Source organism: Trichoderma reesei, assembly GCF_000167675.1.
Source record: "Trichoderma reesei QM6a unplaced genomic scaffold TRIREscaffold_25, whole genome shotgun sequence".
NCBI classification, from domain to species: Eukaryota; Fungi; Ascomycota; class Sordariomycetes; order Hypocreales; family Hypocreaceae; genus Trichoderma; species Trichoderma reesei.
Window position 1 is genome coordinate 239,837 of NW_006711172.1, and position 24,546 is coordinate 264,382.

General features: G+C 55.1%; 8 protein-coding genes across 8 annotated transcripts; 6 read left to right on the plus strand and 2 right to left on the minus strand.

Moving 5' to 3' along the window:
- Window positions 1-102: 102 nt before the first annotated feature.
- TRIREDRAFT_111250 (uncharacterized protein) lies at window positions 103-1,183 on the minus strand (the record flags this gene model as incomplete). Its single annotated transcript, XM_006968731.1, has 3 exons — window positions 103-667; window positions 769-931; window positions 1,093-1,183. 3 exons carry the CDS (start codon window positions 1,181-1,183, stop codon window positions 103-105), a joined length of 819 nt encoding a protein of 272 aa, XP_006968793.1.
- Window positions 1,184-2,343: 1,160 nt separating this feature from the next.
- Window positions 2,344-3,383, minus strand: TRIREDRAFT_111251 (uncharacterized protein; the record flags this gene model as incomplete). Its single annotated transcript, XM_006968732.1, has 3 exons — window positions 2,344-2,703; window positions 2,771-3,131; window positions 3,199-3,383. The coding sequence occupies 3 exons, from the start codon at window positions 3,381-3,383 to the stop codon at window positions 2,344-2,346; spliced, it is 906 nt and encodes a 301-aa protein (XP_006968794.1).
- Window positions 3,384-5,055: 1,672 nt separating this feature from the next.
- On the plus strand, window positions 5,056-5,331 carry TRIREDRAFT_111252 (uncharacterized protein; the record flags this gene model as incomplete). The annotated part of the gene is made up of 1 exon (XM_006968670.1): window positions 5,056-5,331. The coding sequence occupies one exon, from the start codon at window positions 5,056-5,058 to the stop codon at window positions 5,329-5,331; it is 276 nt and encodes a 91-aa protein (XP_006968732.1).
- Window positions 5,332-8,047: 2,716 nt separating this feature from the next.
- On the plus strand, window positions 8,048-8,830 carry TRIREDRAFT_111253 (uncharacterized protein; the record flags this gene model as incomplete). Its single annotated transcript, XM_006968671.1, has 1 exon — window positions 8,048-8,830. The coding sequence occupies one exon, from the start codon at window positions 8,048-8,050 to the stop codon at window positions 8,828-8,830; it is 783 nt and encodes a 260-aa protein (XP_006968733.1).
- Window positions 8,831-10,738: 1,908 nt separating this feature from the next.
- TRIREDRAFT_81517 (uncharacterized protein) lies at window positions 10,739-16,277 on the plus strand (the record flags this gene model as incomplete). Its single annotated transcript, XM_006968672.1, has 4 exons — window positions 10,739-12,490; window positions 13,614-13,778; window positions 13,839-15,703; window positions 15,803-16,277. Coding segments are annotated over 4 exons (4,257 nt in total), but the record flags the coding sequence as incomplete, so codon positions are not given.
- Window positions 16,278-17,595: 1,318 nt separating this feature from the next.
- Window positions 17,596-19,323, plus strand: TRIREDRAFT_81522 (selenocysteine lyase-like protein; the record flags this gene model as incomplete). The annotated part of the gene is made up of 3 exons (XM_006968673.1): window positions 17,596-17,692; window positions 17,755-17,969; window positions 18,041-19,323. Exons 2-3 carry the CDS (start codon window positions 17,840-17,842, stop codon window positions 19,321-19,323), a joined length of 1,413 nt encoding a protein of 470 aa, XP_006968735.1. The 5' UTR covers window positions 17,596-17,692; window positions 17,755-17,839.
- A 2,495-nt stretch (window positions 19,324-21,818) lies between these two features.
- Window positions 21,819-23,389, plus strand: TRIREDRAFT_68662 (uncharacterized protein; the record flags this gene model as incomplete). The annotated part of the gene is made up of 3 exons (XM_006968674.1): window positions 21,819-22,073; window positions 22,287-23,196; window positions 23,262-23,389. The coding sequence occupies 3 exons, from the start codon at window positions 21,819-21,821 to the stop codon at window positions 23,387-23,389; spliced, it is 1,293 nt and encodes a 430-aa protein (XP_006968736.1).
- A 695-nt stretch (window positions 23,390-24,084) lies between these two features.
- Window positions 24,085-24,426, plus strand: TRIREDRAFT_68640 (uncharacterized protein; the record flags this gene model as incomplete). Its single annotated transcript, XM_006968675.1, has 1 exon — window positions 24,085-24,426. A coding segment is annotated over one exon (342 nt), but the record flags the coding sequence as incomplete, so codon positions are not given.
- Window positions 24,427-24,546: the final 120 nt, after the last annotated feature.

The following is a 24,546-nucleotide window of genomic DNA, read 5'->3' on the forward strand; positions in this document are numbered from 1 at the left end:
TCATAACCTTTAGAGATAGATTCAACAATCTAGACAAGAATACCTGTTATACGAGTTTTGATTTCTGTATGGATGTAGACTAGCGAGCAGTCATCAAGCTACCTATGTGGACAGGGTGATGAAATGAAGAACATTTTTAGCAGCCTCCTGCGTAACCGTCTCCAATTCCTCTTCTTCCACACCCTCCCGGGCAACAACTCCCCTATCAGGCGCGATCGAGAAGCCGGTGTACAAGTGAGCGAGCACAACGACGTACTCTGGCAGCAACGCCATGAGGGCGAATGCCACGGCGTTGCCAGTGACGGGGTTGAAGGGCGATGAGGCGGAGTCTTGGAGGGCGACTTCAAGGAGGCCGAAGACGGTGCGGATGATGAGGAAGGGGGCTGCGAGGAGGCCGCCGCGGAGTACGATTCGACTGCTGGGAAGAAGAGTGTCCTTCTTCCTCCGCCAGTAGAAGCCCATAAAGGCAATGAGCACGACGTGCATGGCCGCGAAGACAACGTATCCGACGAAGGTGAGCGTGCGGCTGAGATATATCTCAAAGGGGGTGTCGAAGGAAGAGATTGCGCCGCCGGCGACGAGGAGGCAGATTGCTATTGCGAGGGCGCCGCGCATGAGGCCTGTGAGAATTCTGGCGCGGGAGGGAGAGGTGTAGTTGTCTAGCAGGCTTTTTTTTTTTTTTATCACAGGGATTAATACTCGACTCTATGTTCTTTGGGGAAGGAGGAGGATAAGGGATAGAAGGGAGGAGGAGGGTAGGGGACTTACATGATGCGGACGAAGCCTAGTGTTGCGATGATGAGAGGCACGGCGCCCACGTTGAGGAGGAGGATGGCGGCAGAGTAAAGGCCCATGCCGGAGAGGAGGTAATCGTGGTCGGGGGAGGAATATTGTTCGAGGGCGATTGTTACCGGGCCGCCTGCGATGCGAACTGTTTTCATTCATCACGGGTCAGTGTTTTGATCAACGTATGCCTTTCTCTTTCTTTGGTGTTTTGTTGCTGGGGGAGACTTGAACAGAGGGGAAAGAGGAGGTCGTAACTGAGGCTGAAGGGGATGAGAGGCCACCAGGCGAGTCGAGGACGGATTTGACCGTTGCGGTACATGAGCCGTATGGCGGCCGGGACGATGGGGACGTAGAAGGCGATGAGGGCTATGCCCAGGGATTCGTGGGGGCTGAGCATCTTTGCCTTATTGCTTTGATGAGGATTCTGTAAGGGGTCCTTGGTGAAGACAGGATGGTAGTTGTAGAAGTGCTGCTGCTTCGGATGAAAAGCTCGCAAGTATGGAAACGCTCGGATAGCATCTGCAAGAACTTGAACGCATGGACCAGAGAGAAAGGGCATCAACCCCCTTCTTAAAGTAGACAGCCAACTACGTACTAACTATCCATTATAGTTGAAAACCCAAAGCTCAAGCCATAACACTGACGATGAGCCCACCGCCGACATAGTCATCGAACAGCATCATTCAAGGCAGATCATCTACTTCCATCTAGGGAACGCCTCGTGGCTGCGTCCGAGAGGAGGGGCCAACAGCCCCCCCAAGACTACGGAACATTCTTCCTTTGGATCTTCATAGGAGAATTCTGCACTGCCGGGCTCCCGGGCGGACGAATCACATACGTTGAATAATGTTGTTGAAGTTGAGCTGAGTGCCTTAGAGTTGGGATTTCGGGAGGGCTGGACGGGAGATGTAGTTGAGATGCGTGACGGCGGCGATCAGCTCGTGGTATAATGCTCTAAAGGGAATAGATTCCCCTGTTAGAACTCTCAAGCCGTTACTAGTTCATCTGGAACAGAATAGGGGAGATCCAACATGATTCACACTTCCTCTTGAGGTTGATGTTGATTGGTGTTCCTGGCGGGCGATTTCGTGGCATAAAGCCGGTTTGGGCTTAACCTTGGGCACTTTGTTTCTTCTAGTGCCTGGAGGCTTTTCTTCTAGTGCGAAAATATCAGAGTTATATTGGCGGATTGGGAGGTGGTCTAGTTTGGTGACACCTGAGCCTCAAGGGGGGCTAATGGTGTGCGAGATGATGCTCTTCCTCAAGACGTCAAGTCTTGCAGGAGTGCTTGATTTCTGTAAGCGATATATAGTGCGGGGAGGAAATGGACCAAAAGCTCGTTGACTGCTAGACCAAACGCCGGCCTCTGGCAGCCTCTATTGTCGCCATGAGGTATAGCATAATAGCTGAGGGTATATATATGCACCAGTCAGAGTTCAAAGATAGCTAAGGACTTGAACTTGCACAAATTGTATTGAAGTGATAGCAAGTAGATATCCTTCCCAAAGACTTAAGACCAATCCCATTCTGCGTGCTTGCGAGAGTATTCTCATGTGCTTAGTCTACAGCAGCCACTGGGGCCTCGACATGAAACAGCTTGGTTACGAACTCCTGCTCGTCGATGCAGGCAATAGCCGGGCCCGTGGATAACGGTTTATCACTGAGGAAGTTCCGGATCCCCGTGGCAGATACGACGTGGTCCTGGATCTTGATTGCCAGTTCTGGCCATTTCTGGGTGATCTTGCCCTGGCTGTCCTGGACATCTTTGCGGACCTGCTCAAGGTAGACCTGCCGTGCGACTTCCAAGCCGCATTCCAAGTCTCTGGCACAGTTCAATATGTGACCATCGGCTTTGGTACGGACGGCCAAGAATGGTTGTTTGCGGTAGCTACACAACTGCAACAATCGAATGTCGGACTAAAGAATTGTCAGCCGCCTCAGCAGGCTACTTATACAGACGGAACCCATTAGTAGCATCACGCACCATGGTCAAAGTTGTATCGTGAACGAGTACGACCAGGTCAAAAGCATACAGCTTCTGGTCATAATAGTATCGAAAGGCTGGCACATCTTGAGTGCCTGCACCAGGAGTGTCGAACAGCACCACACGCGGATGGTCGGGGGTCTCGTAACGCCCCAGGTTCATCGTCACTTGGCTCGAGCCCACGGGAGCAGCACCAGAATCCGCGGGGCGCATGCCGCAGAGGGCGTTGACGAGCGACGACTTGCCGACGTTTACGTTGCCAGCAAAGACAATGTTCTTGCGCTTGTGGACGTAGCCCACCGACTCTTGCGCTCTGAGGGTGACCTCATCCGTGATCTCTGGCTCGTCCGCATTACAACCTCTAGCGATTGGAAAGTCAGCAAGTCCGCTCAGACTGCACAGATGTGAAGAGGGGATATAGGTCTCACAGTTCTTCCAGAAGTGCTCGGAGATTGTTTTCGCGCTCCTGCGACTTGGCCAGTTCCCGCCGCGCCTCTTCCTCTCGTTGCTCGGCTTCACGTCTCTTCCTCTTCTCTCTCTCTCGGCCGAGTAAGTCGTCGACCAGCTTGACGCCGGCGCCGATGACTATCGGTGCAATAAAGGGCAGCGCCATGACGCGATTTCCACGCAGGTGGATGATTTGTCTTGATGCCTGGACCCAACTCGTGCTCTGCTCGGGATAGACGAAGAAGAGTCGCTCTATAGCAACACGACTTGCAGGCAACCAAACGTAGCAAGACAGGCGAAGAAGGGGGACGTAGACGAGATGATGAGCAGCTGAGTTCTTTTAAAGTGCGGGGTAAGCAGCCAGCTGGCGATTTGCCATTGCACAGCCATTGAGCGTCTGCCTTGTTGTTCTTGCATGAAGCCACTTCTCAGCCTCACCACATGCAGTTGAGAGTCAAGTTGATCCCCAGCGACCGCTGATTCGACTGCCACAGTTATTCAAGCGTCATGGCGTGAAGTAAGCATACGAATAAGCGTTATGCTGTAAATTATGCTCTTTCACATCGAGGCCTCAGGTTTCATATCAGTTTGCCGGCGTTCGTGGTGTTCGTGGTGTTGTGGGCTGTGTCTGTGTAGGCCGGTTTTTGTTGTATTAGTTCAGCTTCGTACGGTTCACTCGACAACACCAGATCAAGCTCCAATGGTACAAATGCATACTAAGGTACCTAGTAATTACTTATCAGTAGATACGGTATTACTCCAAGGCCATCCTATTCTTCTTCTTCTTTTCCCTTTTTACAAGATGCAATGAACCTTGTACGACTCCTCCCCAAAGGGGCAAACGGCCGGCGCGATCTTGTTTCGCATGGCGTTTCGCCCTGTCACGGCTCTGTCCCGCTCTCACCACTGGCAGCTAGATTGTTTCAAAGCCCGGTCAAGGGGGCCTTAGCCATCGTGTTGCCACCTCTGAATACCTGCATCATTGCATGCTGCTCAACTGTCGATGCCGCAGCCGTCAGACGAGCCATCAGTCTCGCTCAGCTCGATCAATTCCACGTGGTGGGAAATGACTCGTGTAGTAGGCTATTGCATCTGATAACAAAGTCATATTTGGGTTGTCAATGAGGCAAGCTTCTACAGAGTAGTATCTCAAATCACTGGGGTATTCAGTCCCGGTACATGCCGGAAAAGATGGCTGTATCAAATTAATTATCCATATCGAGCGATGCTGGCCACGTTTCAGTAAAACACTCTCCCTGTGAACCTAACGAGTAATGGAGCTGTCATCACGTCCCTTGCTATCTAAAGACAGCGTCACCTGGATAGCAAGCTAGAGAAGAGAAAGTCTCGTCTTCCCTCAGGATGTTCGTGAACTTTCACCAGAGCGACGGCTTGTCCCTCCTCTCTGGCTTTACATTACATGCATGAAACGTATCTTGCTACGATCAATACTAACCCCACGATATTTGACATCTCGCGGTTGGCGATTTGGAGACTGATGAGAAGCAGAGGGTTGCCATGAGGCCAATCTTATTCGTCCTCCTTGCTGTAGCCGCCGGCGAGGCGCTTCCTCCTGATGCAGTTCCCGTCATGTGTGCCGCCATCTGCGGGCCAATTGTTGAGCTGAGTTCGATGTGCAGCCCAAAGAGATCGTTATGGGACTTGGACAGCCACAAACTGGAAGTGAGAGCACACGCCGGTCATGCGAAGAGACACAATGGGAGACATATTGAGGATGAGAGGAGGGAGAAGCGCTTCTCAGTCATTGTCCCAGCTCCGACGACGTTTCCCCCCAATCTAGTAGGAGAATCGTATGTCCCGGCATCGTCTCCAGCATCATGGGAAACAACACCAGCGCCGGCCCAACCGCCGGCACAGAACTACGCTCCCCCGACTCAGCCTCAATCTACTCCGGCTCCGGCTCCGGCCCCGACTCCAACAACGACACCCAGCAACTGGTCCCCGTCACCAGCTTCCGTAGCATCATCATCTACCACGTCACGGAGCGTACAGCAACCGACCGCATCCATGGTGACAAAGAAGGAATCGGCTGCTTTACCCGCTACTACCTCCAGGCATCGCACATCAGGCATGCCAGCCGAGACAGTTTCTGATGGAAGTGGAGGTGGAATGACCGATGGACAGGAGGAGATAGAAAACGCAGAGGAGAGATGTGTATGCTTGAACACGAGCTTCAACGTGGCAGAGATTGCCGGGCTATGTGCCAGCTGCATCGGGATGGTTGCAGATACGCAGAACAGTAAGTACAAGACGAAGTTTACGGTTGTTATGCCCGGCCGAAGCTGACCAAGTAATGCAGATATGCAAGTCATCATGTCTGTATGTGGCTTCCCGTCGCAGCAATATAGCCCGGACAAGGACAAGCTGGCGAGCAACATCTGGGTCAAGGCAACGAGGCCGACGGCTGGGGTCAAGACAAACGGGGCTTCTCGGTCGACTCGGCTTGCAAGCATAGGGGTAATAGTAGGAGTGGGCTTCACAACTGGGGCCTTGATGATGCTATGATGTGACTTTTACTTCTGATGAGCTTCTCTTCTTCTTTCCATTTTTTTTGAACTTTGTACATATATAGCTCATATACAGATCGAGGCGAGTATATAGGGTGTCTCTTATCAGAGTAGGTATATACAGAGAGAGAATGATTATCTGGGCACGCCTGGAAGTCGTTGGACGGTGGAATAACCGGATGTCAGCACCTCAACTTCAGGTCGTCTACATCACGAAAGCGCCCGTGGCTTGACTGCCGATGTCTTTGGGCTGGACACTTCTGCATTCATGCCGGACCAAAGTCCTGCTGCAGTATCTGATGACTCAATCCGATAATATTCGGATGGACATGGCCTACAAAGACGGCGGTAAGATAGCAACGGATGAGGTACCATATCTGGTCCATGTAGGTTATACGCAGACTGCTCAGTGATTGCTGGGACGAGCTACTGCACATTGCGTGTTCGCACGCATAGCCGAGACCAAGTTTACTAGATCTTAGCCTACAGACACACTTGACGATGACCATGAATTGAGTTCATGTGGGTAAGACTTTCGGGCCTCATGCTCCGAAAAGCCATGCTTGCAAAGGTAGACATAGGTAATATCATTCACAGCCAAGTAGGTGAAAGCGCCAGCTAAAGATTCATCCAAACGACAGAATCGGGTTGATCAGCAATGTAATACAATTGTCTTCTGCACAACACCACGCGAAGCCCCCATGGATTCAAATATCATCGAGTAATAGCTCATGGCCCAACTAAGTTGCGATAGTATCAGCAACCCAAACAGCCCATGCATCGCTTGAACCCCCCCTTGCAGGGAACAAACTGCTGGCGTCCGGCAACGGCTTAGCCGGCTGAAGTCGACGAGGCCGCGAAGAACGGGCTAGTGATTGCTCAATGGGAATCCAGGTGAGGTTATTGGCGGATCGTGGCGATAGTCTCGCATCTTACAGCGCTTCTTCGACCTAAGGGGCCGCACTACTGAAAAGTTGGTGAAGAATCTGCTCCAGGTCATCAGAGTCCAACGCATACAGTATTACCGTGGAGAAGCTCTCGCAAGCATCGGCTCACTCCTTACATGTACTCATGGTTCATGATCCCGCGGCGCAGTTCTGGTCGAGTAGCAAAGAAAGAGGAAACTGCTTGTGCGTGTACATGTAATACATGTAAATTGACACCACAACCGTGAAGGGCTCAAGTCTGTCACCTGGCATCCTTATGATCATTTTCGCCTCATGCGCGTATCAAAGGCCTAGTATGAGCGTCTCCGGCTGACGCGCAGGTGGCCATCTTTCCAGAGGTTGACCTGTCATATGAAGCTGACATCAAATGGTACATGTAATCGCAGTTGCTGAGCGCTACGAGATATAGTACATGTATGGGGGTTTGCACACCATCTTTTCGTTCGTATTAAAGCAATGCGGCTACTACTCGTCAGAACATGATGGTTGTGCCCGTGACTCTGCCTGTCCGCACCTCCATCCGCAGCTATTAACCCCGTTGATGCCCAGTTCCAGACCGTTGACCTTGTCTTGAAAGCTGGGCTTGGACATGCAGTGGCTTGACTCGGTCTGAGACGCTGAAATTGCGCCCAAACAGGCGAGAGTGGACGGAACTGCATAATCGGACCAACAATCAGAGACATTTCATTCTCTGCGATAGCCTCTCCCTCGACTATCGAGCGTCTGTCCTAGCGTGGCTCAACGTATTAGGCCCCCTCCGATTATTGCCTTTTAGATACCCAACCAAGCCAACCATCGCGGGCCATCTCGCCACCTATCACGACCACGCGGAGCTATTCCAAGGCCTCCAGCTTGATTCTTGCTCTGCAGCTCCTCATTAGCCAGCCTTGAGGAGGCTGCACCGCAACTCGCTGGTCATCACCTGACGAAGGCGGATGAAGACCGCTGTCCGCAGCTCGGCGGCCGACGAGGCTGCCTAATTCTATGAGAGGCTGCGACTGATCGGCCGACGCCTGTCCGCAATCAAACGAGTGTCTCTGTTGTTGGTGACTGAGTCGGACGGCACATATCTCTTCCTTGGCGGGAAGTGACGGCAGCTTGCAGAGGCATCAATCTCTGCTCTTCTCCCTTCTTTTGCCATAGTACTATCATCTTTGTCGTCTCGTTCCGTTCGACATATATAATTGTTACCTTTAGTTGCCGTTGCTCTCTTCCATCATCTCCATCCCCCTATAGCCAATCTCACCACATAGACTTGTTCCCATCTGCACCAAGACCAAGATCCTCATACTACATACATACCTACCTACCTTACCTAGACCCCAAACGTTGTCGCACGTCATTGTCGGCACATCATGGAACACAGTCGATCAAACAACCGGCAACTCGCCGTACCACAAGCTCCTACTACATCTGCAACACAGCCATCACAGCTCCGCCATCGACTGTCCTTCCGGGATCGCTTCTGGACAAGGACCAGCGCAAACTACGACGGCGAAGACGATGTCATCCACGAGAGCCAGCCCAACCCCGTCAAGAAGAGCCCCTACGTCCCGCAAAACGCGGCCTCTGGCTTCTCGAGAACATCATCATCGCTACGCGAGCAGAGCAGGCGAACTCTTCGGCCGGACAAGCCATCGCCGTCCAGCAAGCATGACACCAGCTTCAACCCCTACGCTCCATCGCCGTTCCGGGACCACCTCGCGCCAGGCCATCTCTACGTCCACACTGAGACCGGATCCGACGAGCCCGAGCCCGAGCACGAGCACGAGGCTGCGTCGTCGTCCTCCCAGACTGGACGGGATACTACTAGTAGTACTACTACCACCGACTTTGCCGCCTTTATCGCCGCCGCGCAGAGCGAGGAGCGCGTGCGCCGTGCGGCGTCCCAGACGCAGGGAGGAGCTGCGCGCAGCAGCCAATATCGCGACAGCGGGTACTATTCGTCGTCCAACGGCGGGGGAGGAGGACGCCACGATTCGGATCTCGAGCGCAGGCCTTATTCGCCCTCTTTGCCGTCGTCGGCCGGGGTGGCGAGGGCCAAGGGGCAGCAGCAGTCGGGGAGGTCGTTTGGGCAGCGCATTGCAGAGTATATCAAGCCGCCGAGGGATGAAGCTGTGGCGGCGATGCGGCGGTGATGGGGGGGGGGGGAGACGGGGATAGTAGTATGCGGATGTAATGTTAAAGGTTCAGTAATATCATTGAGAGGGCATGTGGTACTTGGCGATGGAAGACGCCGAGATGTCTTGCCTCGGGACACATGGGTAATACAGCGTCAGATACTGTACACAGCATTAGGCGTTTGGATGGATGGATGGATTTGCATATTGATTTATTTGACATATTAATGACACTTTTCTTGATTTGATAATTCCTGTCAAAGACTCTACATACAAAGACTTTCTGCAAACCAGCCACTTACTGTACATCCATGGAGCCCTTGTTCATCTCCGTCATTTCTGCCCATCAATCAATCACACGCACGCGCCACAACCCCTGCCGATCCGCAATCAAAAGCCAAGAGATATGCTGTAGTAGCGGCGGCAGTGTCAAATTGAAGCTTAAAAGCCAAGAAACGAGGGCTTAAAAAGTCCCTCCCCCTCCCCTTCTTTCGACCTCCTTTTCCTGGCCTGCATCTCCGACTACTACTACTACTACTAACTAGTAGCTCAACCCCTTGAACCCGCGCGGCCTGCCTGTCTCAGAAAAGTCGTGGATCTTGTACACACATACGAGAGACAATTTGCCCGGGATGGCGTGGAGCAGCGGCTACCAACAATCTTTGTCTCTCCTTACTCACCTACCTTGTCAACTTGTTCCATGGCCGGGCGACTCCGTCTGGCTGAGGTGTCATTGATGGAATGCTTGGAATGACGAGCAGAACAATGGGTTTGGGATATGGACGTGATGCTAGAGTATAGACACTATGACTTTGAATATTTCTCAATAACAAATGCATCGTTTCTTATTCTTCTCCTCCTGCCTGTTGACAGAAATCGTTCAAACGCGGCGAGCCCACATTTCATTTCGCATAGACGCCATTTAAGGAAGCAATAAAAATCTCCCAAGATAGGCAGCTTCCTACATGTGATACTAGTATCGGGCCCTGCCGATCTCTCTCCGTCTGATGATGGTTGTCTATTTGTCTAGGTAAATACAGTAGTATGTAGCTACCTATCCAACCTACCTAGGTAGGTATGATATAGTCCATCATCTAGTACTATCGCGGAGACGTGCTTCCTGGGGTAAAATGAGAAAAAGATCCGGCGTAACCCAGCTGGGCAGCTCGAAAATGGCCTTTCTCGCCTGGGAACGAACCAATCGCGAGACGACCTTGAAAGATATCAAATGCACTTTTGGTCCTACGACTATTACTAGTATTAGCATGCCTTCAAACGTCCCCAAGAAGCAATACTAGTATTATCCGTACTCCGTTCCGTTCCTTAAGACTTGCAGGCCGTCTATTGCACAAATCAGGGTGACATGGCGCCCTTCCAGGGTCGCAGCCGAGCATGTTTGCATCGTCCCGTGAGATGCACCATCGGACGCACACAAGGTTGCTCCTCCTCCATTGGCTTGTCCGCGCCGTCCAGCCGCATCTCACCAAGGGCAAGGGTGATGCAGGGTAGGGTGGCATCGGCTTGCATCTCGACATCTGCTCCTTCGTGCCCCCCCAAGACTGCCATGCCTGTGACTGGCCAAGCCCGGCAATGCCAACATTTGCTACCGCGCTGCCCGTCTTCCTTGGCAAACATGGCCCTCATCACGACCTGCCCTTGTGGATGTCTCACATAACGCGGGCACACAGGTCATGATGTAGGTACATGCTGCTAGGCCGACCTGCTAGTCATTGCGCGGAACACGGGCTGCCAAGCTCGCATTCCCTAGCAGAGGCAGGAAGGGGGAAGGGGGAGGGGAGCCAGTTTCGAACTGAGCAATGACACCATGTGGTCTGGTCTCTGGACGTCGTCGTTAATATATTACCTGTCCCTCCTACCGCATCTTTGTCCTGCTCCCTCAGCACTGCTTCGTGAAGCAAAGCAAACATGAAGTCGGCATTGCTCTGGGCGGCTCCCCTCTCGCTGCTGGCGGGCCTCGGTGCCTGCGGGAAGAACTTTGACGAGCTTCTCGAGGTCCCGGAAGGATGGACGCAGCTCAACGATGCCGTCAATCCCTCGCAGCACATACGGCTGTCGATTGCCGTGAAGCAGCCATATATCGACAGCCTGGAGGCCAGGATGGCAGAGAAAGGCAACCGTCTGTCGATGCAAGAGGTCCGGGAGCTGCAGACTCCAGCCAAAAAGGACATTGACAATGTGCTGCACTGGCTCTCGCAGAACAACCTCTACGGCGTCGTCGAAAAGGACTTTATTCGAGTCTGGACGACCGTCGCCAAAGCCGAGCCGCTGCTCAAGATGAAGCTCAGCCGCTTCTCGTACGAAGGCAAGCCGGCGGTGCTGCGAACGACCAAGTACACCATCCCCGACTCCGTGGCCGACTCCATCAGCTTCATCAACCCCATCAACAACTTCATGTCGGCGCGCCATCGTGAACGGGGCCTGACTTTCCTACTTCCTCCGTCAAAGGGCGCCGTCCTGCCAGGGAACACGACGGCCTATTGCGCCGGCAGCGTGACCCCGTCGTGTCTTTCCAAGCTCTACAACATCAACTACTCGCCCGCCAACACCAGCTCGCCCGTCATCTTTGGCGTGGCTGGCTTCCTCGAGGAAAACGCCAACCTCCAGGATCTCCGACAGTTCCTCAACCAGTCGGCGCCCGAGGTGGCCAAGACGGGACGCACCATCAATGTCGAGCTGGTCAACGGCGGCGTCAACTCGCAGGAGCTGAGCGAGTCTGGCATCGAAGCGGCCCTGGACGTTGACTATGCCGTGTCGCTGGGCTTCCCCACAAACGTCACCTTTTACTCTACCGGAGGCCGCGGCGTCAAGCTCAACGACGACGGACAGCCCATCGAGGGCGAGGACGACGACAACGAGCCGTACCTCGAGTTCTTCCAGTACCTGCTGGCCAAGCCCGACGGCCAGGTGCCGCACGTCCTGTCGCTGTCGTACTCGGACGACGAGTTGTCCGTGCCCCGCGACTATGCGAAGCGCGTCTGCAGCCTGTTTGGCCTGCTGACGGCCCGCGGAACGTCCATCATCTTCTCGTCCGGCGATGGCGGCGCTCGCGGCGGCCGAGCATCGAGCTGCCTGACCAACGACGGCACGAAGCGTCAAGTCACCATGGCGACCTTCCCGCCCACCTGTCCCTGGGTGACGTCGATTGGCGCCGTCACCAACATCGCAGAGCCTCCCAACGGCGCCAGATTCAGCACCGGCGGCTTCTCCCAGTACTTTGCCCAACCTCGATGGCAGAACGAGGCAGTCGAGGGCTACGTCAAGGCGCTCGGGGGGCACCTGGACGGCTACTACAACGAGTCCATGCGAGCCATCCCCGACGTTTCAGCAGTCGGCACCGCCTTCAGCATCATCTCGGGCGGCTACCCGCGCTCTGTTCAGGGCACCAGCGCCAGCGCCCCCGTCTTCGCCGCCATGATTGCCCTGATCAACGACGCCCGCCTGCGCGCCGGCAAGAAGTCGCTGGGCTTCCTGAACCAGCACCTGTACTCGAGCGAGGTCAGAGCCGTGCTGCAGGACATCACGGCGGGACAGAGCGCCTCTTGCATCTGGAACGACGCAGACATACCGGGAGGCTGGCCGGCGGCCGAGGGCTGGGATGCCATTACGGGGCTGGGCGTGCCCAAGCGGTTCGACAAGCTGATGGAGGTGCTGGTGAATGTATGAGTTAATAGTTTCTAGTGAATTGAAGTGGCAAGATATGCCTCTGTACAATGGGCTCCATCATAAAGATCAATGGCTCGTATTACATGATGTCCATGTGTGTCACAAGTGATTGATGTGAGGCATCGAGTTCAGGTTCCAGGTCAGGTTATCAGATCAACGGGCAGTTCCACATCAGCCATGCCCCAACTGCTCTAGCGCTGTCAACCGCTACTGAGCCCAGCTCCAGCGGTGCCCACAGGGCCTTCCCCGACCAAACCCGCCGCGCCTTAGCAGTCCAGGCCCGCTGAGGGCCGCTAACCACGCGCTGCAGGGCGCCGGACGGCCACTGACGGCGCCTGCGGGCCACTAACCGCCGGCGCCGCTAAGCCCGCCTCGGCAATGGACAACACCCGCGACCTGTGAACCTCGAAATCGCTGGCGCGTCTGATGGCCTCCAGTGTTCTCACCGACATCGACCGGGGGCTCAGCTCGACCTCGTGCAGATTCGCGCGTTTCTCTGGCATTCCGTGTCGACAGTGACTCCAATCTCGTTTCTGCATAGCTTCGGCATCGTTTCTGCATAGCTTCTGCATCGTTTCTGCATCGCTTCCTATTCTTCTCTTTTTTCCGTTACAAACGACTCTGCACTAAAGATACGGGCTAGCTCTCGCCTACGACATCCACGCCTCTCGGTTCGCGCGCCTCAAACACAAATATTACTATCACCTTTGGCCAATTTTCCCTGTCTGCATATCAGATCCTCGATTCGTCCTCAACAAGTTCCACAGCCGAAGCTGGGGATCCTTTTCCAGAATCCCAAGTCTCCCTCGGATTAACGCCTTACCCGAACACTCTGGCCGGGCGCAGCTGCAAGGGTCTCGCACAACCGCCAGCCGCCTCCTCTCCGCACTTTCGCAACCGCCATCACCCGTCACCACGATGCCGATTCCTGCTGTGCGCTCGATCAACTCGGTTCAAGTCTAAAGCCTCGAGAGATACAGCCACAGGGCGCGGCTCCGGGCTCTAGTGCTCGGACAGCCTTGAAAATCTGTGGCGCTTTGATAGTACTACTACCTTGGCTGAAGCTCCCGCTTCTGCCTCCCATCTCGTTTCTCCCTCCTTCTCTTCTCCTGATAAGCATCTTCCACGCCTGGCGACTGGCTTCGCCCGCTTCAAGATGCCCACGCAGCACGTCGAGCCCGAGTCTCACGCTCTGCTCCAAGATGTCGCAAACTCTCTGCTCAAGGCGCGAAAGGTGGTCGTGGTTACCGGCGCGGGCATCAGCACCAACTCGGGCATACCGGTTCGTCCTTGAACCAGGCAAGAGGTGCTTGGGATCTGGCGCATGCTGACTGCTCATCAGGACTTCCGCTCCGAAAATGGCCTCTACTCGCTCATCCAGGCTCAGTTCGACGCTGCGAACCAGCCTACGCGACCGGCCGAACGAAGCAAGGCTGACGGCACCGCCGACAGCGGAGAGGAGCCTCGCCCGACGAAACGCGGAATGACGTCGCGGGAGGCTTCCCCAGACCTGGACGAGGTTACCCGACAGCTGAGAGACGACATTGAAGCCCGCGCCGAGTCCCAGAGGCCCGCTGCGTCCAGTCGAGCCGCCGGCACGCAGCCAGCCGTGGCCGCCTCGGATGCAAACGCGTCGGCAGAGGGCGTTTGTTTGAGCACTCCGCGTCGCAAGCCCGCGCTTCCCTCCACCCCCCTGCCGACGACGTCTCCCCTCTCTTCTCCTCCCCGAGAAGACTTTCTGATTCCTTTGCCGTCATGGTCTTCGTCATCGATCCTGCGAACCGAAGATCGTAAGCGCATCACCGACGCCTCTCACAATGTCGTTTCGTCTCCTCTCTCCTCGCCGCCGCCGGTCCTCTTCGATCCCTTTCACCCTTCCTCTCCTTCCGACGAAGACAGGAGTCGCCGTAGTAGCACCACGCCGTCGGAAGCGGGAGAGAACCCGCCCAACGCGATGCCCGCTTCCCAGACATCCAGCTTCGGAAAGGCAAACCTGCCCAACATGAAGGGCAAGGACCTCTTCGACGCTTCGATATGGTCGGATCCTACGAGGACCTCCGTCTTCTACCAGTTTGCAACGTCTCTACGGCAAAAGGTCCGCGACGCCGAGCCTACAAGCTCCCACAAGTTCATCAGCCACCTGAGGGACCGCGGCAAGCTGGTACGATGCTATACGCAAAACATTGACCAAATTGAGGAGAAGGTCGGCCTGTCGACGTCTTTGGAGGATGGGCCGGGCAGTCGAGGACGCTTCTCGCGCAAAGCGACGGCAAACGCTTCGCAGCTCAACAAAATGGTGCAAGAAGTATCCAGCGGTGAGGGCGGCGCATCCAGCCATGTCAATGCGTCCAGCCAATCATCGAATGGGTCGAGTGAGCAATCATCAGCAGAGTCATCACAGGCCAATGATAGGACGGAAGAGGAAGACAGTGCTGGCAGCAGCAGCACCACCGCCGCCACCACCACCACCACCACCACACCGCCAGATCGACCCAAGCCGGCCCCGAGAAAGGAGCCGCCGCAATCGGGTGTGGAGTGCGTCTTCCTGCATGGCTCGCTGCAGCTTCTACGATGCTTCCTCTGCGGGCAGGTGTGCTCTTGGGACGACGACGACCGCGAGGTGGAGACGCTGTCCGGCCTGCAGCCTGAATGTCCTCACTGCGTTGGCGCCACGGAAGCGCGTCAGGAAAGGGGCAAGCGAGCGCTGGGCGTGGGCAAGCTGCGTCCCGACATTGTGCTCTATGGCGAGGAGCACCCCAGCGCCCACCTCATCAGCCCCATCGTGACGCACGATCTTGCCCTGTATCCGGACATGCTCCTGATCCTGGGGACCAGCCTGCGAGTCCACGGGCTCAAGGTCCTCGTCAGGGAGTTTGCAAAGACGGTGCACAGCCGTGGCGGCAAGGTAGTCTTTGTCAACTTCACCAAGCCGCCAGAGAGCTCCTGGGGCGACATCATTGACTACTGGATCCAGTGGGACTGTGACGCGTGGGTGAGCGATCTCCAGGTGCGCATCCCCAAGCTCTGGCAAGATCCGGAGCCGCCAAAGCCCAAGAAGAAGCGCGACTCGGGAGGAGCCGCCGACGACAATCGCGAGGAGAAGAAGAGACCGCCTGCACAGAACCCGGTTGCCTTGCGCGACACAAAGGTGAATGGCGCGTACTGCACGCTGAAAATTCTCAAAGAGCTGCGCAGAATCACATACACGTGCCCTCCGCCGCCGCCTCCTTCTTCCCTTTCCCTTGCTGTCGCCCTTGCAGGTGCGCCTCCCTCTTCATCCCGACCAGTCACTCAGCCGCCGTTGAGTCGTGACTCGGCCGCCATCGGGAACCCCATCATCACCGCGCCCGAGCCCCCGACTACCACCGAGGCGATTTCTCGAGCTGTGGCCATGGATTCTTCGCGCACAAGCACGCCCAGGGGCAAGTCCAAACGATCGCGTAGGTCTGCGACAGGAGCCATAGACAGGCCTAAGCGGACGCCATCGACACTGAATCCGAACCATGGCCGGTCCAAGAAACCCACGGCAGAGGCCAAGAAGAAACAGCAGGAGGAGGAGGAAGTGCCTGAGACGCCTAGCCAGCCGCCAGCTAGCACGGTGGAGGAATTCAGCTCGATCCTCCACTCTGTCAAGTCTAACCCACGCATACGGAAGCGGAAGATGATTGACGGAGAAGAATTTGTATTTCCCGCGGTTGGGAAGAAGCGCGGCGCGGTGGATAGCCTATACAAGGGGCCGGGGGACGACACAAAGGAGCTACCACCTCTGCGCCCTATGCCGGAACCTATATCAGCATCCCCGGTGGCAGCCCTGCCTACGGAAGCAGAGGGCTCCGTGGACGAGCCCCTGGCATCAATTTCGGTCAATGTACGAGCAGCAACGACGTTTGCGCGGCCGGAGGCCTTTTACATCCAGGATCCGCTCGTGACACTACTGGAAAAGGCACCGCAGTGGAAGACGCTGGAAGCGAAGCAGGGCGAGTCGAAGCGCGGCAAGCGGCGCGTATCTAAGAGATTCCTCCCGATGCAGATGGAGACCAAGGCGCAGGCTGAGGCAAACGCGGCACTGGCACTGGCGGGCCTGAAGACCAACAGCCCCATGATGGCCGAGGTTGCTCATTCAGTGTCTGGCGGCGGCCTTCCGGAGCTGGCCAGCTGGGCGGCCACTTGGAGCTGCAAGAAATAGGATTGCAGGTCGTGTTGGTGTTTCTACTGCGGATGACTTTGGCCTCTTTTTCCTTCATTTCTCTTCCTCACTTTACGCCCAACTTCTTTCTTTCTTCACTTATTGGCCTTGTTTCTTTCGATAGGGATTGTTGTTGTTTCGATAGACACCGACAGCGGAGAGCGGTACCATAGGCAGCCGACATATGATGAGCATTTACACCGGTGTTGGCGGTTATCACGATGTTTGACAGGACCAGGGCTAGGGATACAGGAGGTCGTACCTTTTTCTTCGTCTTTCTCGTGTTCATGGGGCACACAGGCAGGAAGTCATGAGGTATAGCAGAGGTATTAGACAAGGTTCTGAGCGTGGTGCATATATTTGCACCCTTTTTTTTTTCTCCAATTGTCCTTTCACCTTCTCATAGGTGTTTACAGATGGCATAGACTCGACAGAATCCCGACTGGACCCCATCTGGTCTCACGTTTTCACATGTCTGATGTGCCTTTTACGCGTGCTGGTAGCATACAATCGGTTAGTGACGGGCTATGACTCTGGCCAAGAGACAAAAAGTCGTTTCCCCTCACCAAAGGGCGCAGATGCTTGTCTCTTTGGGCCTTAGCCTTGATGTTAGCGAGGACGGTCATATGCGGGATGAACTGGTTTACCCGTGTCTGTCATTCAATGACAAAGTGCCAGAAGACACGAGCGGGCGTGAATCTGCGTAATCTACATGTACTACCGACCCGTTCCCGTTCGCTGTGCCTTTAAGCTCTGGTGGGGAGGTGGGATGTAAGGCCGAAGCCGCTCCCGAGGAGGCGGGGCAGAGAGGATTGAAGATGCGTGAGATGCAACAAGAGTCAGATTTGTCAATGCAAGCAAGCAATTGAGTGAGGTGTGAAAGGCTGACTTGTCATTGTTTTCTGGCGTGAGACCTGGTTCGCTTGTTCAGAGAAGGATTCATCTACTATTGATTGAGACACCGGTGCCGGAAGGGGAGTGAGTCTATTCGCCGAGCAAGTTTGAAGAGGGTGAGTGACGCATGGAGGAGTTGAGACTGTGGATTGTGGATAAATACTGACTGCTGCCGCAGGCATTTACCAGTCTGGGGTCAGACGACACAGCAGGCATTCTTTGAGAAACTGCGTTTAGAAAAGACTTATCTTTTTGATCAAGATATGGCGTCTCTGCCGGTTCGTCAGCGAGAGGAAGGAGAGGCGAGGGTTGGCGAGGATGGCTTCAAGGTGTTTGGCGGCGAGATGAAGAAGGACTTTTTGTTTGCTCCCGGGTGGACGAACCTCAACCACGGTCCGTACCATTCCTCTCTCGCATACACATGGCCTAGCTGTTGAATCACCCATGCTGACGCCCCTTTCCAGGCTCGTACGGCACCATCCCCAGGGCCATCCAAGCAAAACTGCGCAGCTACCAAGACGACATTGAGGCTCGTCCCGACCCCTTTATCCGCTTCGAGCACGCCCGCCTGACGGACGAATCCCGCGCCGCCGTCGCGGGCGTGCTCAACGTCCCCGTCGAGACAGTCGTCTTCGTCAACAACGCGACCGAGGGCGTCAACACCGTCTTCCGCAACATCAAGTGGGACGCCGACGGCAAGGACGTGGCGCTCTGGTTCTCGACCGTGTACGAGGCGTGCGGCAAGGCGATTGATTTCCTGTACGACTACCACGGGGACGGACGGCTGTCGAGCCGGGAGATTGAGATTGCGTATCCGATCGAGGACGACGAGATCCTGCGGCGCTTCCGGAGCGCGGTGGAGCAGGTCCGGAGCGAGGGGAAGCGCGCCAAGATTTGCATCTTTGACGTGGTGTCGTCGCGGCCGGGCGTGGTGTTTCCCTGGGAGCGCATGGTGGCTGCGTGTCGCGAGCTGGGCGTGCTGAGCCTCGTGGACGGCGCGCAGGGGATCGGCATGGTGAGGCTGGATCTCGGGGCCGCGGATCCGGATTTCTTCGTGTCGAATTGTCACAAGTGGTTGTTTACGCCGAGGGGTTGCGCGGTGTTTTACGTGCCTGTGCGGAATCAGCCGTTGTTGCCGTCGACGCTGGCGACGAGTCATGGGTATGCTTCGTTGACGGGGAAGAGGAGGGCGCCGGCGGGGAAGCATGAAGATGATGATAATGATGACGGTTCTTTGAAGAAGAGCGCGTTTGTGAGCAACTTTGAGTTTACGGGGACGAGGGACTATACGCCGAATTTCTGTGTCAAGGATGCGGTTGCGTATCGGAGGGATGTGCTGGGTGGGGAGGAGAGGATTTTGGAGTATCTGTGGGATTTGAATAAGAAGGGGAGTAGGCTTGTTGCGGAGAGGCTGGGCACGGAGGTGTTGGAGAATAAAGAGGGGACGTTGACGAACTGCGCGATGGCGAACATTGCCATGCCTCTGTGGAAGGGCGAGGCAGGCAAGGAGGGGGATGTTGTTGTGCCTGAGGAGGATGGGGATCGGGTGGTTGTGTGGATGATGAGCACGATGGCGAAGGATTACAATACGATTGTGCCCATGTTTTGGCTCGGGAAGAGGTTCTGGGTGAGGATCAGTGCGCAGGTGTATTTGGATTTGGGAGATTATGAGTATGGCGCGGAGACGTTGAAGAAGTTGATTGAGAGGGTTGGCAAGGGGGAGTATAAGGGTGGCCAGAAGATTTGAGAGAAGAAATCCATAGAAAGAGGTATATAGGGAGTGTTAATAGGGTTGAGTTTCGTTGCTCGTGTTAGTCTGATGCTGGGAGTCGTGAGGAAGCATGCTGGACTCGTGAGAAGAAATATGAGGCAAGCTGGGATATGGCGGCAAAGTTTCCTGACTGAGAAACAAGTCTTTACCTGGTTCGTATAAGAGAAACCACATATGAAGTACTTGTAATGAGATAGCTCAACAGTGTCGTGCTCATAGTTGTGCATGCTTCTCTCAGGCTGGCCAGGCTGGGATGAAGCACGCTTGAGCTTGGAAGGGAACTATGAGGCAAACCGGAATATTCTAGCACGGTTTATGGACTTTGACCCACGTTAGACGACTTGTCTTGGCAAAAGAATGATGCGCAAAGTATACATATCACGTACGAGTATATAACCCATTACTGGCTCAGCTCATACATGCACACGGTCCTGTTGAGGCTCGCCAGACATACCCTGCATTCTTTGTCAACCCCCCGTGGACACGATAGAAGGAAACAATAGCGAGGTGAAATGCAGGGTCATGTGAGACTACAATCAAGATATGCGGGATCATGATTGATATCTGCAATATACTGCATCGAACTGGTGTTCCGACGTCTTGCTCCAGCGGTATAGTGTAACCAGCCGAGGCTGATCTAGGTATACATAGCATCACCACCGTTCTAGGGGGGTTCATATTTCTTTGTCCCCTCGGCATCATCAATTCGTCCGAAATGAAAGAAACAATATAATTAAGCAGCAATCAATCGAGCCGCTGCATGAACAAGCTTACTTGTCTCCCTCTTCCGAAGTGACAGACTGGACAACTCAATACCTTGTAACCCACGATGCATGACAATGATCACCGGCTTCAGGGCCCCTTCTAAGAAGGTTGTATCCAACTCAAAACGACCATGTCTCCTAAGCTGCCTATTTCGATAGAACCGTTTACTAGCTAAGACAAGATGATCACATTACTAGGCAATTCTACGGAGTCGTGCCGGGAGTACTACACAAAGGTGAGGCGAGAGAGGCTCTTGGTGATGGTGGTTTATTACCATGTCCTCGTGTGTAATATCCCAAGTGGGCGCTACGTTGCCCGTTTCAGAAGGACAAGGTTTTTGTCGAACCGCGAAGCGCCGGGATTCGCAGATTTTAGGCGCTGTTTCAGCCTCTCTGAAACAATCCGGGACAGCATTTAATAGGAACGTTGGGCTCCGTGGAAGCGGGTTGGTTGGCTGGGGAGGCATTTCGGGGATATTCCGTAGCTGGGGGGGTTTTCCATCGCTTGGCTTTGAAACGTCCCTTTGGAGAGAGAAGGGAATTTGGCTGAGGGTGATGAGGCGTCTCGTGAATGCGTATGAAGATTGAAGTTTGGTTCTCGTATTAGTTGCTGGATGTAGGGTTATGAGATGCGAGGAGTTCAAATGTGGTTATGCTTGCTGCTCTGGTTTACACTGTATGCCAGATTGGCCCGAAATTTGAGCATGAACAGCCGGAAATTGGTATGATGAGCCGGCTGCTTTTCCGATAGTATTCGCAACTCTGCTACTGTGTGCTTATACTGGGCTTACACGCAGACTTCAGTAGCAGCAGTAGCATCATCATCATCATCATCATCATCATCATCATCATCATCATCATCGACGACAATCACATACTGCCTCGTCATCTCGCGGTTGAACTGCATCGTCAACAGGCCATGCTCGTAGCCACACTCACCACACAACCCATCTCCAGCCTCAATCAACCACCTCGTCCGGATCCACGGCACAGACAGCAACCGGGCCCATGACTCCGTCCCAGGCTAATGGAACCAGGATTCTCCAAGGCCAGCCAGTTGCCAGCCCAAGGCCCTCGCGGCCCCACCCATTGTGAGGCGTCCTTTGTCTGAAGCTTGGCTCTCTCAGGGCTTCTTTCTCCACTGTGGCCGTTGACGACGACAAGGGACGACTTACACGGCGATACGGCCATTTGTATGTATGGCTTTGTTCATGCGAGGAAATGAGGCGACGAGAGGCTACGGGGCGTAAGCTGGCAAGAATGGGCAGATCGAGGCTTGTTAGTGGTGGACAGGGGAGAGAGGATGCTGGTAGATGCTGAGACTGTCCGCGTCTCCTCCTGCTGTGGTGCATCCCCTGGTTCCGATCGCCCATCGCCAAGTATCGCCAAGTAAACATGTAGATATATATATATATATATGTCAACTCCTCTGTTCTTTTCTATCTCTTCTTTCTTCTTTTTTCTTGGCCAGACCTCTGTGAGGGACCAAAACAACAAAGTCTTTTTTCTTCGTTTCTTTCTTCCCCATTCTTCCCTTCTTCTTCAGTTCTCTTCAACAACCACCTGGTGTGGTTTCTTTTATCCCCCCTTTTCTTGTATAAACACGTCAAATCAAGTCTCTCCATTTTCTTACCTTATTGCCACGAAACCCATTGATTGTATATCCTACTCTCAAGTCAAAAAAAAAAAAAAAAAAGGCCACTCACGATGCACTCACGACTCCTCATCACGGCCCTCTTCCTGGGCCTCATCGCCCTGGTCTCGGCCTCGGCCATCCCCATCCACCAGAAGCGCGGCTCCTTCAAGGTCGAGCGGAGGGCCAACCCCAACTTCACCGGCAATGACGGCCTCAAGGCCATGGCCAAGGCGTACCGCAAGTTCGGCTGGACCATGCCCCAGGACCTCAAGGACGCGCTGGCGGTGCGGGAGGCGGCCGTCAAGGCCCGCCGGGCTGCGGCGGCTGTGGCTGCGCAGGAGGCTGCTGCCAAGAAGAAGAGCAGACGATCGCTGTTGGATCTCCTGGGTGAGCTTGGCCTGCTCGGGGGAAACGGAGGCAATGGATCAAACGATGATGCCAATGCCAATCCTAACGGTGGCAGCGGAAGACATCACCACGGCAATGGAAATGGCAACGGCAACGGCAACGGAAATGGTCAAGGACAAGGCCAAGGCCAGGCTGGAGGAAACCAGACTCAGCCTGCCCCGGCAGCCCAGCCCGCCTCTGGCCAGGTCGGAAGCGTCACAAACACGCCCGAGGGCAACGACGTCGAGTTCCTGTCCCCCGTCAAGATCGGCGGCCAGACGCTCAACCTCGACTTCGACACCGGCTCCTCTGACCTCTGGGTCTTCAACACGGCCATGGATCCCTCGCTGACGGCCGGCCACACCCTGTACGATCCCACCAAGAGCAAGACCTTCAAGCAGATCCAGGGCGCGCAGTTCCTCGTCCAGTACGGCGACGGCTCAGGCGCCGAGGGCGTCGTCGGCACGGACGTTGTCGACGTTGGCGGCGCCGTCTTCGACGCCCAGGCCGTCGAGATTGCCACCGCCGTCACGCAGCAGTTTGTCGACGACCAGCAGAACGACGGGCTCATGGGCCTCGCCTTTTCCAAGCTCAACACGGTCCAGCCGCAGCAGCAAAAGACGTTCCTCGACAACGTCCAGAGCTCCCTCGCCGAGCCCGTCTTCACCGCCGACCTCAAGAAGGGCCAGCCCGGCACGTACACCTTTGGCGCCGTCGACGCCTCCGCCTTCCAGGGCGACCTGACCTGGGTCGACGTCGACAACTCGCAGGGCTTCTGGCAGTTCAGCAGCGAGTCCTTTGCCGTCGACGGCGGCGCGACCCAGCAGGCCACGGCCGGCGGCCAGGCCATTGCCGACACCGGCACCACCCTGCTGCTGGCCGACCCCATCATCGTCCAGGGCTACTACGCAAAGGTCCAGGGCGCCCAGAACGATGCCCAGGCCGGTGGCTTTACCGTGCCGTGCGATGCCCAGCTGCCCGACTTGGACCTGGATGTTGGCGGAAAGTATGTGGCCCGCATCAGCGGTTCGGACCTCAACTTTGCGCCGGTTCAGGGAAACAGTAAGTTGCTACCGTATCATCTTTTTACTGAGAGACGACTTCACAGGACTGACATTTTTCGACAGCTTGCTTTGGTGGTCTTCAGGCAACGACGCAGGGCGGCCTGGGTGTCTATGGCGACATCTTCTTCAAGTCGCAGTTTGTGGCGTTCAACATTGGCAACAACACGCTGGGCCTGGCTCCTCATGCTTAGACGAGAAGGGCGGGATCAGCAAGAGAAGGCTGAGAGTAGAAGAGAAGGATAGAAACAAGCATAGAAAAGGAATGATGAAAAAAGACTTTGTCCAAAAAATCAGCAGAACCGGACTATTTTCAACACTCTCGTGATTTGGCGGTTAGCCAAGTGAAAAGGCTTCCGTGATTGCATTGATTCTGTATATTGTTGGGAAAAAAATGAGTTTGCTAAGAGTGAGGCTTTGCTTGCTTGTTGTGGAACTCTTTGACTGCGTAACCGATGGAAACATTCGCCGTCTTCCTTCGTAATTCCCCCCCTGACTCTACCTTACGTTATGCCGTAATGGGCAAGACATGGGTATTGCGTTGCGGATGAAACTCAGTGGGTTAGAGCGATAGGTAGTACGCCTAATCGAGTGGTTGAGACGAGCGGAATTGGTTGATGTGATAAGCCATCGGAATTCCACTTACAGGGACTTATTAGAGGAGGAGGAGGAGGAGGAGGCTTAGTATTGCCACGGTATAAGTAAATGGTTTCCCCACACACAAACCGGCAGGGTTATAATCAACCACTTACCTCTGCTATTACTTGTCCTCTTGAAATTGACAACGGACATTGACACTGCATCACAGTCTCGCGCTGTTACCGTTGATGTACATTGACATCTGTCACACTCTCTTCTCAAGCTCATCATCATCATCATCATCACCAGCATGTCAGAGGCAGAGGCAGAGGCATCCAGACGCCCCGACACAACGCGCGACCAGCGACGCGACTGCCAGCTCATGCGCCGCCTGGGCTACACGCAGTCGGCCATCAGCCGCGAGCTGGGCCTGTCGCTGGGCCAGGTGCAGTACGCCCTCTCGCACGCCGAGACGCCCATCACGCGCCCCGGCCGGCCGAGCAAGCTGAGCGAGGCCCAGGTCGAGGAGCTCAAGGCCTTCATGGCCGCGTCCCCGGCCAACGAGCGCATGCCCTTTGCCAAGATCCCGCAGGCGCTGGGCTGGGACGTGGGCGAGTACTGCATCCGGCATGCGCTGCGCAAGCTGGGGCATAAGCGGACGGCCGGGGCAGGGAGGCGGAGGTCGGGCGTGCAGAGCGTGACGACGAAGAAGAGGAAGAAGACGACGACGACGACGGCGGCGGCGGCGGGTGAGGCTGCTGAGGCTCAGGCT